At 45.7% G+C, this 19,362-nt stretch overlaps 1 protein-coding gene across 4 annotated transcripts; it reads left to right on the forward strand.

Moving 5' to 3' along the window:
- Positions 1 to 27: 27 nt before the first annotated feature.
- PGAM5 (PGAM family member 5, mitochondrial serine/threonine protein phosphatase) lies at positions 28 to 18,777 on the forward strand. Of its 4 annotated transcripts, none has more exons than XM_032229596.1 (7): positions 28 to 439; positions 9,325 to 9,503; positions 10,090 to 10,215; positions 12,161 to 12,246; positions 13,563 to 13,696; positions 16,296 to 16,446; positions 17,406 to 18,777. In XM_032229596.1, the coding sequence occupies exons 1-6, from the start codon at positions 150 to 152 to the stop codon at positions 16,444 to 16,446; spliced, it is 966 nt and encodes a 321-aa protein (XP_032085487.1). In that variant the 5' UTR covers positions 28 to 149; the 3' UTR covers positions 17,406 to 18,777. The 4 variants fall into 4 exon arrangements, with proteins under 4 accessions (XP_032085487.1, XP_032085488.1, XP_032085485.1 ...); XM_032229597.1 differs by having other exon boundaries at positions 13,566 to 13,696; XM_032229594.1 differs by having other exon boundaries at positions 29 to 439; positions 12,161 to 12,249.
- Positions 18,778 to 19,362: the final 585 nt, after the last annotated feature.

The raw sequence follows: 19,362 nt of genomic DNA on the forward strand, positions 1-19,362 counted from the left end.
CCTTTAAGCCGTCCAATGGCGGACGACCCTCGACGGCCCGTCCCCGCCGCCCGTCCCTCAACGACGCCGAGGCATTTTGTCCCGCACCGCGTCCCGTCCGCGGCGGGAAAAGGTTGGCCGCGCGGCCGCCCCTCACGCATCCCGGCGCCATGTCGTTCCGCCGGCTCGTTACCGTATCGGCCGCCGCGGCCTGCGGCTTGGCGGGCGGCTCCGTTCTCTTCTCCGCCGTGGCGCTCGGGAAGCAGCCGCCGTCGCCTCAGCAAGGGCCGGAGAAGGGCGGCGGGGACGCCCCGGAGCCCCTCGCCGCTTCGCTGACGGGACCTCTGCCGCCTCCCCCGCCGCCGGGGCTGCTACTGTTGCCGTCGCCCAGCGCCTCGGCCGCGCCCGCCTGGTTGGAGAAGGCCAACGGCTGCGGCTATTGGGATAATAACTGGGACAGGTGAGGAGATTTCCCCCCCCCCTCGGGCCTAGAGACACCCCCCCACGCCTACACCTCCCCTCCTCCCCAGTAGAGACCCCCACTTCTATACCTTCCCTCCCCCCTTAGAGTCCACCCCCACGGCCAAATCCCCCTGTTCCCAGAGCCCTTCCCCAGAACGCCCCCACTGCCAGACCCCCATGTCCAGACTCTCTCAATGCCCAGAGCCCACCCCATGGCCTAATCCTCCTATTCCCTGACACCCACCCCCCCAGAACCCCCCACGCTCACCTTAGCCCGTCTCCTAATCCCCCATTCCCAGACCCCCCTCCCCCGCCCAGAGTTTCCCCCACTCCCAGAACCCCCCCACCCAGGCTCTCTCCCAATGCCTGGAGCCGCTCCCCCTACACTCAGAGCCCCCCCTCCTTTGACATCCCCCAAAGCAGAGAGAAGCTCCCCCCCCCCCCCAGCTCTTGGTCAGTCGTCAAGCCTGGGACTTTTCATCTCTTTCCCCACCCCGAGAGGGATGGAGCCCATCATCCCCAGCACCCTCAGCCCTACATTTAGGGAGTTTGGCGTTGTGGCTCTGATGCACCTGGAAAGTGCCAGCTGGGGGCGGGAAGGCGATGCCCAAATACACAGTTCTTTTTTGGGTGGGGGAGGTTTCTTCCAACAACCTGAGGGAATCCCCTGAGGACCCTTCTGGTGGGGGGATCTTGCATTTAGGGAGCGGCTCTTTTCTTTGTTGGGGGGGGGGTTCTTCCAACCAGCTGCTGGGGGAAATCCCCTGGAGAGGCTAGGAAATTTCATTTTCATTTCTTCCTTTTGTCAAGCATGAATTAGATAACAGATATAACTGGAAACATGATTATGAATACATGAAATGGATGTGAATAAAGGGGAACATTAGGATAGGGAAAGAAGGCACATTGGTGTGCTTAGGCACGCCCTCTTTTACGGACCTCTTAGGAATGGGCTGAGGTCCACAGTTTAAGTTTAAAGTTTTGGGGGTTTGAGGATGTAACAACGGAGTCGGTGGCTGAAGTCGTACATTCTGCAATCGAGTTTGGAATGGTTTACCTTCATTTGGGGTGGGAGATTCTCCTGCAATCTTGGTCCTGGTTTAAGCTATTCTAAGGGAACATTGAATGGTTTTCTCCTAATCCGGGTTCTGCATCTTGGGTGCTTTGTGGTCCAATATTAGGTTGACCTCTCTGGCAGGCTTGTTGGGAGAATGAGTTGGAGGGAGTGGGCAGGGCAGGGCCTTGCCAGTCCATGTTCTGAAAGGAAATAAATCCCCATGGTTTCTCCAGCAACTTTAAGATGAGTGAGCATTCTCATAATGCTGGTTTTGGGGAAATTTGGGAGTTGGAAGTGGATGCAAGCTGAATGGGGGGTTTCTGGGAATTGAAGTCCAGCCTTCTTAAAAGTTTCCAAGATTGAGAAAAACCACCCTAAACAGTCTGGAGTGTCATGTGGACGATATAAAGCAAGATGTCAGGGGTCATAATCATTTCCTTGAGTCATCACATTCTCATGTGCTGTGCTTCCCTGCTCTCTGCAATGGACAGATGCAAGTTCCAGTCGAAACATCCAGAAGGCGAGGATGCAGAGTAGATATTAGCACTCCAGTTACTCAGATGTTTGGAATGATATATGGGGTCTCCTGCTTGAGCAGGGGACTAGACTAGAAGACCTACAAGGTCCCTTCCAACTCTCTTAATCTGTGTCTAGTCTAAATGCTTGAATTATTAAGAAAATCTCCCCTTCTCTTCCCTGCATGCCTTTTAAGAGTTTTTTAAGTTGAATCCTCTACTTGTGCAAGTTTCCTGCCCAATTAGAAATACTTTCTCAAAACAAATGTTCTGGATGCTGATCCTGTAAGTCCACATCTGTATCGGTGCTGTGGGATAAAAGAAGATAGGGGCCCTTATTTTCTTCTGAATAAGGTGGCCAAATATACATTCAAAAATGTTAGTAACTTAGTTTCTCTTGCCATGTCCTGCTGTTTGTCTTAAGGCACGAGTTGCTGGAGATAAACGGTGTGAATGAACTTTAGTGGATGTCACTTCGTCCCTGATTTGTTGACAATATATTTCCCCCCCCCCCCCCAGTACAGCCATGCCTGAGAGGAGTTTAAAATAGTTGGCTAGAGTTCTACTAATATCATAAGAACTGGAACCATACTCTTAAATTTTAGGGTGGTAGAGAATCCAGCAATCATACCATTCATGTAAAAAAAAAAAAAAAATGTTACCAACCCTTAAGCGTTGGATGCCATTCCTGCTGAACACACATTTTGAATAATTTTCTTAAGCCTTACCAATTCAGGAAAACCTTTGAACATTTATAATCTACGGCAGTTCATGAGAGAGGGAGAAGGGAGAGAAAGAGAGAGGGAGAGAGAGAGGGAGAGAGAGAGAGAGACTTCACAGTTATTGGGAATTTCGGACATCAAAGTAATTGCCAAATGACTTCTGTTTCTCTGCTATAAATGAAATAATACCTATGCTTTTCGGACCGCTGCGGTTACTAATTCACTTAGTAAAGAGAATTAAGCATTATTTTCTGCCTGATTCCTTCCAGATTAACGCTAAATCTGAACGAAAGCCTTCCTAACATTTAATTTCATAATGGGTTGGAACTGCTGGTCTTAGTGTAGGTATGGGTAAGCGAAAAGCCCGTAATCGGCTTATATGTGGAGACACTGGATCCCAGTCTGAGGTTTGCAGTTTGACTACATGGGGTCCGTCTATCTATCTATCTATCTATCTATCTATCTATCTATCTATCTATCTATCTATCTATCTATCTATCTATCTATCTATCATCTCTGTCTATCATCTACCTACCTACCTACCTACCTATCTCTACCTATCATCTATCCATTATCTACCTACCTACCTACCAAACCAGGATTTGTTGGCTTGTTGTAACACAGAGAACAGCTTATTTTGAATGTCCGAGCACTCATTTGTGGTTTTCTTATGGGTCCCCTTTGTAGAACTTTTAGCATATCAGGTGATTTCGTTTAGCTATGGGCAAGCAATAGATGGTATCATTTTCTTTATATTTGTATTTTTATGTTCACAATTCTTTTATTTTTTAAAAAAAAACCTAGTTCAAATTTCTCTTTAAAACTAGAAATCGATACAGATTTCAAGAAAAGAAATACTGCTTCTGCAAATCAGAAAGTAAAGATGTAGCAAATTGATATTAATAACTAGCCCCTGTGAATTTAGCTTGCCATGGATTCCATTGTTAGCGTTTACGTTCAGATGTGTGTATTATTTTTCAACACAATGGCCACTGTTGGGAAAGTGAAACACAGTGTCTGCTTACTTGAAAGTCTATTAACACCACAAGCATCCATCACATCAAACAGACGAGCCAGCTTTGTGCTTCCGTTTATATCTTTCATTTTCTGACTGCATTTTGTTTTGGCAGCTCTCAAGGCTTTGTCCTGACTCGCCTTTATATCTCTACTGTACTTAATAAATCATGAAGGGTAGAAGCAGGAATAAAAAGCCAAATTTGGATCTGCCATTAAATGGGAAAAAAATAATCCAGTGATGGGAAATGTGTCAAAGTGCCTGGAACTACCAAGTAGCTGAGCTTATAGCAGGAACTGCCTTTTGCCTTTTTTATTTTTAAATATAAAAGGTTGCAGGTAAATTGCTGTCTTAGTGGATGTGTTATTAGTTGTAAGTGAAGGGATGAATTAAGCAGAGGTCACAAATCCAATAAGGGTTGGTTGTTTCATCCTCTATTTTGGAATAAACAGCTTTGTGTATTGGCTAAGAATATAACTACATTTATGCAGGATGACTTGTGTTAGCAACAGAAAGAGGAAAGGAAAGGAAGACAGGGAGGAGAATTAAGAGTAGGAGAGAGGGTAGGAAGGAGAAGAAGAGAGAAGCGGGGGAGAGGAAGGGGAAGAAGAAAAGAGAAAGGAGAGGGAAAAAAGAAAGTACAGAAGAAAGGAGGGAGGGAGAAAAGGGGAAAAAGTAGGGTTGTGGTAAAATAAAATAGGTGTATGGGATCGTAAGCAAAGCAATCCCGATTCTATATTTCAACTTTTATATGGAAAAATGAATATTTAAAATTGTCAGAGCCCTGCTTCGGTGGACTTTTTCCCTTGGTGGACTTGGAGAGTTTTTTCTACTGCCTGTTATTGACAGTGGGGAGCCTCAGTTTATCTCCCCCGTTGGCCATTTGGCCCTTTTCCAGCTGGGCCTTTAAACATCTGTGCGTAGGAGGACTCTCGGTTCCACCTTACTTTCTCAGACTTTTGGGACCTTTCTCAGCTTTACTAGAGAGGGAAACGTTATCCTCCCCCTCTGTATACCATCTGTGGATTGTGGCTGGGTTTTCAACAATCTTGGTCAATTTAATTGCCATAGGAAGGGAGAGGAGCGGAGTACCTCTCCCTCCCCCTCTCCATCTTTGTTTGTTTCACTTAAGTTCTGCGCATTTTTAGTTTCTCCGCATTTTATGAATGAGGTGTGTATGGTGTGATTGTAGATGGGTGTGCCCACTTTTTAATTCCTATTATTATTGTAACTTTTGTGTTTTTAAACTGTTAGTGGGGAGTGATTGGTGATGTGACTGTGTTGTTTGAGCAGGTTGGGACCGCAACCGAGTACCCCCTGCACTGATTGCTCTGCAGAAGTGTCAGGGGGGCCTGGGCTTAATCCCAGCCGCAGGATGATTGATTCGACGGGCCTGTCGGGAAACGCGGGGGCTATGGGGGTGGGTGGAGGGATTACGGACACGGGAGTGGGCCGGAGCATTACGGTCTTAACAAGGAGGGGCAGATATGGCGGGGACTTTAGGGCTGGCCATTACCGGGGAAGGAGGGCTCGCTACGTTACAGAGATCCCTCCTTCCGGCCCTATGAGTCCCACTCCAAGGCCAGATGGTGCGAGTAATCAGGACCCTGGTCTCAGGCTGCTGTCGCTAAATGCCAGGTCTGTAGTTCACAAGGCTCCCCTCATCCGGGACCTAATTTTAGACGAGAGGGCAGACCTGGCATGTATTACTGAAACCTGGCTGGGCCCGGAGGGAGGAGTCCCCCTCACAGAGATGTGCCCAGAGGGTTTTCAGGTGCTTCATCAGCCGCGACCCCAGAGAAGGGGTGGGGGTGTGGCTATTGTTATCCGAGAGTCTCTAATACCTTGTAGGATCCCTGCTCCGGAGCTTGTCGGGTGTGAGTCCTTGCTGGTGAAGTTGGACCTCAAGGGTCAAGTGGGCTTGCTGTTAACGTACCTGCCTCCCAACAGCGTTGCAGCAGTCCTCCTCTCGCTCCTCGAGTCAGTAGCTGAGCTGGCAATTGAGTTCCCCAGGCTTATGGTTCTGGGGGATTTCAATCTGCCTTCGCTTGGTGAACACTCTGATGGAGCGCAGGAGTTCATGGCTTCCATGACAGCCATGGGCTTGACCCAAGTAATTCAGGGCCCAACTCACTCGGCGGGTCACATGCTCGACCTTGTATTCCTCTCGGAGCTGTGGAGTTGTGATCTTGGTTTGAGGGGTAACGAGATCTTGCCCCTGTCATGGTCGGACCACTACCTACTGAGACTTGACTTTTGGAGACCAAACCCCCACTGTAGGGAGGAGGAACCGATTAGGTGGTTCCACCCCAGGCGCCTTATGGACTCTTTGGGCTTTCAGACGGAGCTTGGAGTTATTCCTGATACCCTTGTCCGCAGTTTGGCGGAGACTCTGGTTGCTGCTTGGAATTCAGCAGCGACAGAGGCTCTTAACCGGATTGCGCCTTTACGGCCGATCCGAGGCAGTGGATCCAGGAGGGCCCCTTGGTTTACCGAGGAACTCGGGGAGATGAAGCGCCGAAAGATACGCCTAGAGCAATGATGGAGATCCAGTAAGTCTGAGTCAGACCGAGCGCTTTTAACATCTAGCATCAGAGCTTACCTTCGGGCAATTAGGACGACAAAATGGACACACATTGCCTCTCTGATTGCTTCCGCTGAGTCGCGCCCAGCTGCCTTGTTCAGGATAACCCGTTCCCTCCTAAACAGAGCCAAGGTGGCGCAGTGGTTAAATGCAGCACTGCAGGCTACTGCTAGATCAGCAGTTCAGCGGTTCAAATCTCACCGGCTCAGGGTTGACTCAGCCTTCCATCCTTCCGAGGTGGGTAAAATGAGGACCCAGATTGTTGGGGGCAATATGCTGACTCTCTGTAAACCGCTTAGAGAGGCCTGAAAGGCCTATGAAGCGGTATATGAGTCTACTGCTATTGCTATACTGCTATAATACGAGCGATCCTTTGCAAGGCAGAGCTGAGGATTACGTCCAATTCCTCGCGGATAAAGTTGCTCGGCTTCGGATGGACCTGGACTCCAATTGCGCAGAGCCAGCCGAGGCACCAGGGGAGAATCTGGAAGGACATCACTGGATTGATTTTCAAGCTGTTACCCCTGAGGACGTGGACAAGGCCATGGGAGCTGTAAGTGCCTCCACATGTGTACTGGACCTGTGCCCCTCCTGGCTGGTCGCTAACAGCAGGGAGGTGACATGGGGCTGGATCCAGGCGGTTCTTACCGCCTCCCTTCGGGAGGGGTTCTTTCCCCCCGCTCTAAAGGCGGCGGTGGTGAGACCCCTTCTGAAGAAGCCATCTTTGGATCCAGCCGTGTTAAACAACTATCGTCCAGTCTCCAACCTTCCCTTTGTGGGGAAGGTTGTTGAGAAAGTGGTGGCCTTTCAGCTCCGGCGGTCCTTGGAGGAAACCGATTATTTAGATCGCTTCCAGTCGGGATTTAGGCCTGGCTACAGCACGGAAACCGCTTTGGTCGCATTGATCGATGATCTCTGGAGAGCCAGGGATGGAGGTTATGCCTCCGTCCTAGTGCTCCTTGACCTCTCAGCGGCCTTCGATACCATCGACCATGGTATCCTTCTGTGACGACTGCGGGAGGTGGGGGTGGGAGGCACTGTCCTATGGTGGTTCTCCTCTTACCTCTCGGACAGGTCGCAGTCAGTGTTGGTCGGAGGGCAGAGATCGACCCCTAGGCCCCTGAATTATGGGGTGCCGCAGGGTTCGGTCCTGTCCCCCCTCCTGTTTAATATTTACATGAAGCCGCTGGGTGAGATCATTCGACGGCACGGGATAAAATACCATCAGTATGCGGACGATACGCAGCTGTATCTGTCCGCCCCGTGCCAACTCAATGAAGCGGTTGATGTGATGTGCCAGTGCCTCGAGGCTGTTAGGGACTGGATGGGGGTTAACAAGCTTGTTCTCAATCCGGATAAGACCGAGTGGCTGGTGTGTTTCCCTCCTACTAATTGGCCAAGTTTTACATCTCTCAGGCTGGGGGGTCAAACAGTACGCCCCTCAGACAGGGTTCGCAATTTGGGAGTCCTCCTGGACCCACAGCTGACTTTTGAACACCACTTGTCGGCTGTGACTAGGGGGGCATTTGCCCAGGTTCGCCTGGTGCACCAGTTGCGTCCCTACCTGAACCGGGAGGCCCTCACAACAGTCACTTGTGCCCTTGTGACCTCTAGACTGGACTACTGCAACGTGCTCTATATGGGGCAGCCCTTGAAGAGCATTCGGAGACTTCAGCTTGTCCAGAATGCAGCCGCGCGAGCGATCGTGGGTGCACCTCGGTTCACCCACGTAACACCTATCCTCCGCGAGCTGCACTGGCTGCCTATTAGTCTTCGGATACGCTTCAAGGCGCTAGTCGTCACTTATAAAACCCTTTATGGTATTGGACCTGGGTACTTGAGAGACCGCCTGCTGCCAATCACCTCCACTAGATCGATTAGATCCCACAGATTAGGCCTCCTCCGAATTCCATCCGCCGGCCAGTGTCGACTGGCGACTATCCAGAGGAGAGCCTTCTCTGTGGCTGCTCCGACCCTTTGGAATGAACTCCCCATGGAGATTCGAACCCTCACCACCCTCCAGGCCTTCCGCAAAGCTGTTAAAACCTGGCTGTTCCGATAGGCCTGGGGCTAAAGAGCTGTTGCCCCCGTCTCGAATGGTATGACTGTTGTGTGGTTTTTAAATTATGTATTGTTATGTTTCGTTTTTTATTTTTTGTCTGTACCCCCCCTTCCCTGATTTGAATTGTGAGCCGCCCTGAGTCCCCTTCGGGGGAAAAGGACGGCATATAAATATAATCAAATCAAATCAAATTAATACACAATGTTAATAAGAACCATGAGAATGTATATTCGCAAATGTATGTGTGAGATATTTTTAAAAAATGTTTTTGCAAAAATAATCTGGTGGTGTTTGAGGCACACACTTCAAATCAGCAGTACAAGATCTGAAATGTAATTACCGGTAGTCCTTGACTTATGACCACAATAAACCCAAATTTTCTGTTTTTAAGTAAGATATTTGTTAAGTGAGTTTTGCCCCACTTTACGACTTTTCTTGTCACATTTGTTTAAGTGAATCACTGCAGCTGTTAAGTTAGTAACCTGGTTGCTAAGTGAATCTGACTTCCTCATTGTCTTTGCTTGTTGGAAGGTCATAAAAGGTGGATCACATAACCCCGGGACATGTCAACCGTCATAAATATGAACCAGTTGCCAAGCATCCAAATTTTGATCACATGGCCACAGGGACGTTGCAATGCTTATTAGTGCCGTGACTTTTTTTTCAGTGCTGTGACTTTGAATGGTCACTAAAAAACTGTCGTAAGTCGAGGATGGCCTGTAGCTTCCATTTGCCCATTGCTCTTCTGTCTTTTCGAGATAGTACAAATGCATTGCACCTCGATGAAAAAATGGCAGGAAGGAGATATTTATGCAATCTGAATTGCTAAGGCTGGCTTTCTCAAACAAAGGTGCAGCCCATGAGTCCATTGCTTTGCACGTCTGCTGTGTTTAATGCAAGAATATGAACTCCAGTTTCCTGCTTTTAGGAGGGAACCGCTGGCCCTCATGAACTTGAAGAAGAAAAATGAAGAGACCGGTGAACAGGAGGCGTCTTCTCGCTTAGCCCGCTATAAAACAAAAGCTACCAGGCACATATTCCTCATTCGCCATTCTCAGTACAATCTGGACGGGCAGCAGGATAAGGACAGAATCTTAACAAAGCTTGGTAGGTATGATGGGGTAGTAGGTGGGGATATAATTTATGCCTATGGAGATTCTCAGTCCTCCGGGTCAGGTTGCCCCAAAGGTGCTTTTTCAAGAGGCAACTGGACTTTCTGTTTTTGAAGACGTTCCGCTTCTTACCCAAGAGGCTTCTTCAGTTGCCTCTTGAAAAAGCATCTTTGGGATGCAGTTTATGCTGAGGAAGCTGCTTATTTGGTGTATAATTAATGCAGAGCCTTCCGTTCTCTCCTAAATGTAGATTTTTCTTCGTACTGATTTGCTTAGTCGCCATTCAGTCAAATGACTCTGCTTTTTTTAAGCATACTTAGCCCATTAACTGGTATCTGTTTTCAAGGCAAGGAGGTCTAAATACCCTCCTTATTCAGGAAAAAAAATGCTCTGCTTCCATTTCTTGCCAAATTGCAAATTTCAGTCTGGATGCAAAATAATCCTTGATAATATGAAGAACGCAAACAGGAATGCTGGGAAAAGCAGCATGTTCTAATTTTAAAATACTGTGCCGAAACAAAGAGAAAAAAAAAAACACCTCTGTGCCTTATTAGGAATTTATCCATAAATTAACTTTTTAGGCCGTGAGCAAGCTGAGCTGACCGGGAAGAGACTTGCCAGTCTGGGGCTGAAATTTGATAAAATTGTCTATTCTTCCATGGCCAGAGCAACGGAAACAACCAACATTATTAGCAAACATCTTCCTGGTGAGTGTCTTCTTAGCACTTCTTTGTGGTGGTAAGCAACACTTATGTAGTTTTACTAGATGCCAGCAGGACCAGGCTGTCTGATTTGCTTATACTTTGCTTATGTGTTATATCTGAGGGGTTGGATTTGAAGTTTGTGGCCAGTAGGGAACCAAGAGATTTTGCAGATTCTCAAGAGCTTAGCTCAACGTTCACAAGATCAACAGCAGTTGAGGGAAGGCGCCGTAGATCCAGTTTAGGGATCTTGCTGCATACAAGTCACTGGCAAATCTTGTCTTTTTGTGTAACTGGTGTAACAAATTGAAAAACAGCTTCATTTTAAAAGTAGGGGAAAACTAAAGTGATCGTTGTTGATTTCAGAAAAGGCAGGCACACCCACACAGCTCTACATATTAATGATTCACTTGTGGAGGTGGTTCACAGCATCAAGTTTCTGGGTGTGCAGCTAATGAGTAGGCTGGCTTGGTCACTCAAAGGGGAGACACTGGTGAAGTCCCTGCATTTTATGTGTCGTGTGAGAAAAGCACATCTTCCTCCCACTGTCCTTACCTCTTTCTATAGAGAGCATCCTGTCATATTGCATTACTGTCTGGTTTGGAAGCATTACTGCTTCAGACAGGAAGGCGATACAGAGAGTGGTGAGGACAGCAGAAAAGGTTATTGGCAGTTCCCTCCCTTCTATCCAGGACATGGCATATAAGCGGTGCTTCAGCAGCATCCGCAGTATTGTCTGGATTCTAAACATGACCTGTTTTCCATGCTACCTTCTGCACCTTTGGGCCTTTCTCCATAACTGTTGCAAACTTATTTTTCGCCAGGTGTGGCTGCAGTTAGGAACGTATCAGTTCTGTAAAACAATTGCAACATTCATCCATTTTATGTTTGTTAAGATTTCATCCAGCTTTTGGAATGCATTGTGTCAGATTAAATTCTGACCTTTTGCTTATCTCTTTTCCCCGTTGCCATGCAGATTCTTTGTGTGTATCAGAGAAAGATAACTAGGACATAATGCCTGAGTCACGTATATTATTGTTCCTTGTCCCCACTTCTAATCTTGCCTAGTTTACCTCTGCAACCACAAGCCAACAGTGGCATAAGCCAATTCCCTGAGCATCATACAAAATCACCTTGAAGCACATGATGCCTTTTTATAGGTAGGCAAACAAGAAGCATTAGTCCAAAGGGCATTTGGTGTTGATTTAACTGCTGATTTGAGATAATATTGTGTCAAAGCGATCGCAACATTAACTTGGAAAATTGAAATGTTGTCTTGGTTTTGCTTGTTCCGGAGCATTTGTGAAGAAAGTGTGACTGATTATCGGAAGATAAAATTGGGCCGAAAGGAAAATATAGTACCAACCAGAGATGCCTGGTTAGTGACAAAAAGAAAACAGATAAGTCCATTTCAGTGAAGAGTGCTACAACGCTGCAAAACTATTTTTAAAGAATCAAAAACCTGCAGCAAGGGAGCATGTGGGTGCGTTGAAACTACTGTTTCATTGGGAGTTAAAATTTTATATTGAAAAAAAAAAACAGAACAAAAAGTGGCATCTATGACAAGATGAATGAATATTGGGATTCATGTATAGTCTGTGACTATAATAAAAATTGACTGATTGGTGTCCATCAAAGTTATAATAGTCTTTCCTTGAAGGCTCCAAAGCAAGACAGCATTTTAGAAAGTTGTTGAGATGGCACAGATTTGCTAATATCTATCCAAGGTTGTTGAGGGCCCTTTTTCACTTCTAAGACTTCTGTCAGAGCAATGACAGCAAACCTTTCTACGAAAACTGGGGTCCTAAGTCTCTTATGGAATTGTGTATATGTGTGCCTATGGAAAGACACTTAAGACCAAAAGGCCTGAAAGTCCTCTTGTGTATGTTGGCTTGTGTGTAAATCAGACCATGCAAGGATTGCGTGCATCCTTCTTCTCTGTCTTCCTCAGGGGTGTCCAAGCTGAGCACGGATCTCCTGCGCGAAGGCGCTCCCATTGAACCCAATCCACCCAGTTCTCACTGGAAGCCTGAAGCTGTGGTAATATCTGTTCCAGAATTTAGTTTTTGTGGGTATAACTTCAGGGTTTCTTTTAAGACCAGCGTCTCTCTGCATATGCATGTGTCATCTCGTGAGAAAAGGCACGCTTTGCACACTGATAGCAGGGATATGGTGGCTCAGTGGCTTAAACGCTGAGTTTGTCAATCAGAAAGGTTAAGCGGTTCAAATCCCTAGCACCGCGTAAGAGTGAGCTCCCATTACTTGTCACAGCTTCTGCCAACCCAGCAGTTCGAAAGTACATAAAAATTCAAGTAGAAAAATAGTGGCCACCTTTGGTGGGAAGGGAACAGCATTCCGTGCGCCTTCGGCGTTGCGTCATGCCAGTCACATGACCATGGAGACGTCTTCAGACAGCGCTGGCTCTTTGGCTTTGAAACGGAGATGAGCACTGCACCCTAGAGTCTCAAATGACTAGCACATAGGCGGGGGGGGGGAACCTTTATCTTTTTAAGCAGGTCAAATGGCAAAGTTTACCATTTGCAGCAACCTATTGACCACGCTAATCAAAACTGGTGTTTCTCACTAAAAAGGGCATATATTGATTAAAAGAATAATGCATTAACAGCAGGGTGGATAAAAATTGATGATTTTTTTTTAAAAGCAAAAAAAATAGATTTTTAAATTGGATTTTTTTGATTTTTAACAAATTTATTCTAATGAAATGCTTTTGGAGTAAAACAACTAAGTTTCCTATTTAAGATACATTAATAATGCAGTTTATTCCACATGAAATGTACCGTGAGGCTGTATATTCTGCAATATTGGGACTGTCGGTGAGTCATCAGCAGGCCAGAGGAGGAGCCGCTGCAGGGCAGAGATGTCAGTTGCTCTTTAAAAATTACGATTTAAATCGAGTTGATTTAAAGTCGAGTTGATCCCCCCCACCAAAAAAAAATTCAGCCATTAATAGTGGAAATCCAACATTGTTCTACAGTGTGGGAATTTTTTTTGTTTTACAATTTGTGTATTCTTCTGTAATTAGGCAAATGTAGGAATTTAAAGCTTTTCTTACCCTCTTACAGAATATTGAAATATAAGTGAGATGGTTTTGGGACAGCCGAAGCACTATTTAGATAAAAAGCAAGGCTCAGCAACTTAAACTGGATTTTAAGGACCTACACAGCCTGTCCCTTTAATTCTTGCTGATTCTAGCCATCCAAATAATATTAAATATCTAGATTTTAGTCTTTTGGGGAGCCAATCACAGGTTCCAATTAGTAAAACAAGGGGTGGGAAAATAATCTCTGCAGGTTTTTAATGATCTGCCTCTATCACCAAACTTTTGCTTTTAGCAGTATTACGAAGATGGTGCTCGGATTGAGGCCGCCTTCCGAAACTACATTCACCGAGCAGATATCAAGCAGGAAGTAGACAGCTACGAAATCTTCGTCTGTCACGCCAACGTTATTCGCTATATCGTCTGCAGGTAACTCCGGCCGCGGAAGAGACCCACACCGTGTGTGCATGTGTGTGGTGTTGGGGCAATGCTCCTAAATCCTTGTGGCTCTTAAGTGGGGTTTAACACGCGCTGTGCATTAGATGGCGGGACCGGATGCTTTTAGCACACGGTTGGGAATTTAGGAAGGCCCAGTAATTGGAACAGTTGTCTGCAGGATTAACTCAAGAGCTTTGGTTTCTCGCTCTTAAGTAGCGGGATTTAAAATAATCGTTTAAAACAAATGTAATATTTTAAAAAAACAGGAGGGGGGAAGAAACGGAGAGAATGTTTTAATTCCTGAGTTTGGGGCCCTTCTGAATTAAACATCAGTAAATTTCCCCACTTCACTTTGCCTCCACAGCCTCCCCCATTAAGAAGCCTTGTTGGTAGCTGTGGTGCATCAGCCAATGGCTGGGGGAGTGGGTAATGGGAGTTGTAGTTCCTTACACGAAGATTTGCAAGGCAAGGACAAAGGGATGAATAGATTGATTGGAATCACTCTCTCTCTGAGGATATTTCAAACGTGCTAGAAGCTTTTTATGTACCGTATTTGCAGGAATTGTACTGGAGGGGGTCTATTAAATTTAAAGCTGTACCAGTTTCAATGACACTCGATCTATACTTGAACTCATGTTTATATCTAGCTGTGCAGATGCTTGACAACATTGTTAGATTTGAGGCGAGCTGTTTTTCATTACTTCAGGTTACCCTCACTTAAGATTGCTTTAGTATTTACCGTAATTTTACATCTTATACTCCGGTGTAAGACCCACCGGAATATAAGATGCACCAAGGTTTTGAAGAGGCAAATTAAAAAAAAATGTAGGTAGGTAGATAGAGGGATAGAGAGGGAGAGAAAGAGAAATACAGTAGGTAGGTAGGGAGAGAGAGTAGGTAGGCACGTAGGTAGATAGAAGGGGAGGGAAATACAGTAGATAGGGAGAGAAAGGGTGGGTAGGTAGGTAGGTAGGTAGAGGGATAGAGAGAGAGAAATACAGTAGGTAGGGAGAGAGAGTAGGTAGGTACGTAGGTAGATAGAAGGGGGGGGAGAGAGAAACAGTAGATAGGAAGAGAGAGAGAGTAGGTAGGTAGGTAGGTAGAGGAATATAGAGAGAGAGATACATTAGGTAGGTAGGGAGAGAGAGAGTAGGTAGGTAGATGTTTCCAGGTGTATTTATCAATGTGCTGCAGAAGGAAATCGCTAACAATCTGCAGCACCTAAGACTTTGTTTCTGTTGGCACAGCACTTGATCAATACAATTCTCATCAATCAGTTAAAGAGCTTTCCAAAAGGAAAAAAAAAAGTTTTTGCACTCTGCAAACCTCCCAAAAACGGCCCATTTTTTTTAAAGGCATGAATCATGAATAGCCTTAGGGGAGGCTTGCAGAATGCTGCTGGAGGGGGAGGGGGGCAAAAACGAGCAAAAAAACGGCCCATTTTTCACGAAAGGGCCCACTTTTTGTCCAAAAAATTGCATGTATAGCCTTATGGAGGCTTATAGAGTGCTGCTGGGGGAGGGGGGGGAACGGCCCCAGCCCCCAGGAGCTTACTGAAAGCCTCCATAAGAGTATGCACAGCCATTTTGGTGAAGGGGGCATGGCTTCAGGAGGCAAAAATGCTGTATTTAGTGTATAAGACGCACCCAGATTTTCAGCCTCTTTTTTGAGGAAATACTCTGAAAAATATGATAAATTTATTTTGAGTTAGAGGAGGATTCTAGAAACAAACAGAATAGAATAAAATAGAATAGAATAACAGATTTGGAAAGGACCTTAAGGATTGCTTAATCCTGCTAGCGAGTTTTTTTATCTGATTTCTCAAAAGCGCCCAGATTGATTCACACAACTTGTTAAGTCATAAACCGTGGTTTGCAAACTATTAGAATAACAGAGTTGGAAGGGACCTTGGAGGTCTTCTACTCCAACCCCCTGTTTAGGCAGGAGACCCTACACCACTTCAGACAAATGGCTATCCAACATCATCTTAAAAACTTCCAGTGTTGGAGCATTCTGGAGGCAAGTTGTTCCACTGATCAATTGTTCTCACTGCCAGTAAATTTCTCCTTAGTTCTAGATGGCTTCTCTCCTTGATTAGTTTCCACCCATTGTTTCTTGTACTATCCTCAGGTGCTTTGGAGAATAGCTTGACTCCCTCTTCTTTGGGACAGCCCCTGAGATATTGGAACACTACTATCATGTTCTTTTCTTCTTCTTAAATTAGACCCACCCAATTCTTCCACCCGTTCTTTCTATGTTTTAGCCTCCAGTCCCTAAGGGGAGAGACAGAAGGCGGGCAATGGCTGTAGAAACATTTATAGTCTTGCTGAAACAACAATTCCCTCTTTTAAAGATTCTTTCAGCTCTCCTGGGGGGATAAAAAGCTCGCTGAGTTAATTACGATTCTTCATACGGCTCTTTATTTAATCCCAGCATAATGAATTCCTAGACTCAGGAGACCAGTTCGCTTTTGACAACAGTTGAACACACTCCCGAGGAAGGCACACCTGGTTTTATTTATTTTCTACCTCGCCTTTATTCTTTTTATAAATGACTCAATAACTCTCTTCCTTTTTTTAACATTTTGAAGAGCACTGCAATTTCCTCCAGAAGGTTGGCTTCGGATATCCCTCAACAACGGCAGCATCACTCACCTGGTGATCCGTCCCAACGGTAGGGTGGCCCTGCGCCTGCTTGGTGACACGGGCTTTATGCCACCCGAGAAGATCACCCGCAACTGAGTAAGCCTCCTTTGGAGTTTCCCCATCAGCTTTGAACCCATGCAATAATATTGGGACACTGTACAGGGAGCCATCGACTTAATAGCCGTTCATTGAGCACCGGGGTGGCGCAGTGGTTAGCGGGCAGTACTGCAAGCTACTTCAGCTGACTGCTAGCTGCGGTTTGGCAGTTCAAATCTCACCAGGCTCAAGGTTGACTCAGCCTTTCATCCTTCCGAGATGGGTAAAACAAGGACCCAGATTGTTGGGGGCAACAGGCAGACTCTGTAAACCGCTTAGAGAGGGTTGTAAAAGCACTGTGAAGCAGTATATAAGTCTAAGGGCTATTCCTTCCTTCCTTCTGGTCAGAATGCAGTATTGCAGGCTAATTCTGCCCACTGGTAGCTGTTCAATTCTGTCTAGCTCAAGGTCGACTCAGCCTTCCATCCTTCTGAAGTGGAAAAAAAATGAGGACCCAGATTGTTGAGGGCAAGAGGCTGACTCTGTAAACCACTTAGAGATGGCTGTAAAAGCACTGTGAAGCGGTATAGAAGTCTAAGTGCTATTGCTATTTAGCGATCATTCAGTTACAACGGCGCTGAAAAATAGGACTTATGACTGTTTTTCAGTTATAACTTTTGCAGTATCCCCATCATCACCTGATCAAAATTCATATGCTTGGCAACTGGTTCATATTTATGACCGTTGCAAAGTCCATGGGGAAGCCAGATTCACTTAACAACCATGTTATTAACTTATGCACTGCAATGAGTGGATACTTCCAGATGCAGCCAACCCTTTCCCTCAGCAGCTGTGGCTAAGAAAGGTCATAAAACAGGGCAAACCTCACAACCTAGCAACAGAAATGTTGGGATCAATTGTAGTCGTTGAGGACCTACCTGTAATATCGGAACATTATTTGTTGTGTAGGATACCAAGTTAATTAACGAATGCCTTTCTCATCTGTCCGTCCTTTCAAGCTCGTGGAAACAGGGAGGATCTCCAACCAAGAGGACAAAGCTACTTCCAGATGCGGCCAACACTTTCCCTCAATAGCTGCAGGCTCTCTCAACTGGACTTCGTTTGGTCTCAGACTGTTTATTACACGTTAAGGTTTTGCGTGCGATGTTGACCTTGAGAGAATTGGAGAAGAGCCACCTCAAAACAACAATGCTGGTAGCCTTTCCCCAAAGCCGATCCAAGGATTTCTACCCCCTTTCATATTTTTGGGGAGGGAGAAATGCAGCGAAGTCCAGGGATACATGTTAGGTAACTGGAATCAGTGTAAATCCAGACACCACTGGATCCAGTAATTCTGAAGAGGAGGGAGACGAAGTAGCGCCTTCTCTTATTATGCAGCTCCGATTTGCACATGGGCACTGACAAATATACTTTTAATATAAATTAAAAACATCGGAGGCGGCATCTGTAGTTAGAGTTGTCATCCAAAGCGGTGCTTGAATAGAAGCGTAGAATTGTCTACGCTCTCCTCTCTTCAAGCCCCGTCTAGTTACTTGGTCTTTTATTTTAAGACTTTTTTTTTTTTTTTTGCTACAAATGTCTATTCCTAAAAATAAATTAATAAACCCTAAATGGGAGCCTTTCTTGGCTTGGCCCTTAATAACTGTCACAGGTTCTCTATCGTTCATCTCTTGATTCCATTAAAGCATCATTAAATTAGAAATATGGATAAGCTATTCCAGCAGTGACTACTGCTCCTTAAGGTACTCCCCTCCAGGTGTTCCTTGTGAGGAGGGGTGGGGCGGCCTCCTTCTGAATAGCCTTACAGCCCTTCTCTGGGCTTGCCCACACTCCGCTCTCCGTGCCCTCGGATCAGTGGAGGAGGCAGCTATTCCTCACCAGAGGGGATTTGCTGCCTATCAGCACCACTGCCAGTCAACAGTCGATCCGTGAAGACAGGCAGCTCTCTGCCCGGCTGACCACCTCCCCATTTCTTAGGGACCCGGGACAGCATCATCTTCAAGCCTCTCTAAGGTGACCTATCCACCTCTGTCGGACAGTCCTAGTTCCATCTCCTCCTCCAAACTGGACTCCAATGGGTCCACGACACTTCTGTACTTCTTAGAGTAAAATATACTTTTTATGCTGGGGGGGGGGGGGGAAGCTGAACCCTTGGCTAGGAACTGCCACTTGTAGACAGATTCAAGTGCTTCTTGTGTTATCTTGCTGCTTGTGGGATTGTGGAAGTGGAATAGCAGGACGTTGGGGGCTGGGGTTATTCTGTGGTCAGAGAAGACACCGGTGGATCTATGTCAAATCAGTGTGGAAAATGTAAGTTATTTCTATTTGTCTTTTATCTATGAAAATAAAAACGGAATTGGTTTTCACTTAGACGGCTTTAAAATTTAAGAGTCCCTAGGTTTTTTTTTTAAGTGAAGGTTTCCATTGAGATTGAACACACCAGATTCACATAAGGCAACAAAAATAGAAGTGTGACATTGGTCTGGTGGGTCTTCGCTTACACAGTGTGGCATCCGGTTTTTTATTTTGTTGGTGGGAAGGTGGAATTGAAAATTACAGACATTATGAAATGTATCCTGGTTAATTTCAGCTGCTGCTGTTGCTTTGGGTCAAATTCTGAAAAGACTTGGAACATGTAAATTGTGTGTCATTAACAGTAAGTCATCTGCAGTGTTTCTAAATCTTACCCACTTAGGAAATTTTAAAGGGTGTACTTCAAAGGAGTTATTTTTTTTTTAAATGGCCTGATCCTTTTCAGCCTCTCCAGATCTGTAGCTGAGTAGAATGGGATTAACATGCTTCCTGTGGCCTCTACCGCTATCTTTAGGGCTAGTCCCTTCTACCAACAACTGATTAATGAAGAAAAACAAATTTAATAGTGTTTTAAAAAATGCACATTAACACAATGACAAAAAGTAATAATACACAAGTCTGTTTTAGACAATATTTTCAAGA

This window comes from Thamnophis elegans, chromosome 13 (genome assembly GCF_009769535.1).
Source record: "Thamnophis elegans isolate rThaEle1 chromosome 13, rThaEle1.pri, whole genome shotgun sequence".
Lineage (NCBI taxonomy): Eukaryota > Metazoa > Chordata > Lepidosauria > Squamata > Colubridae > Thamnophis > Thamnophis elegans.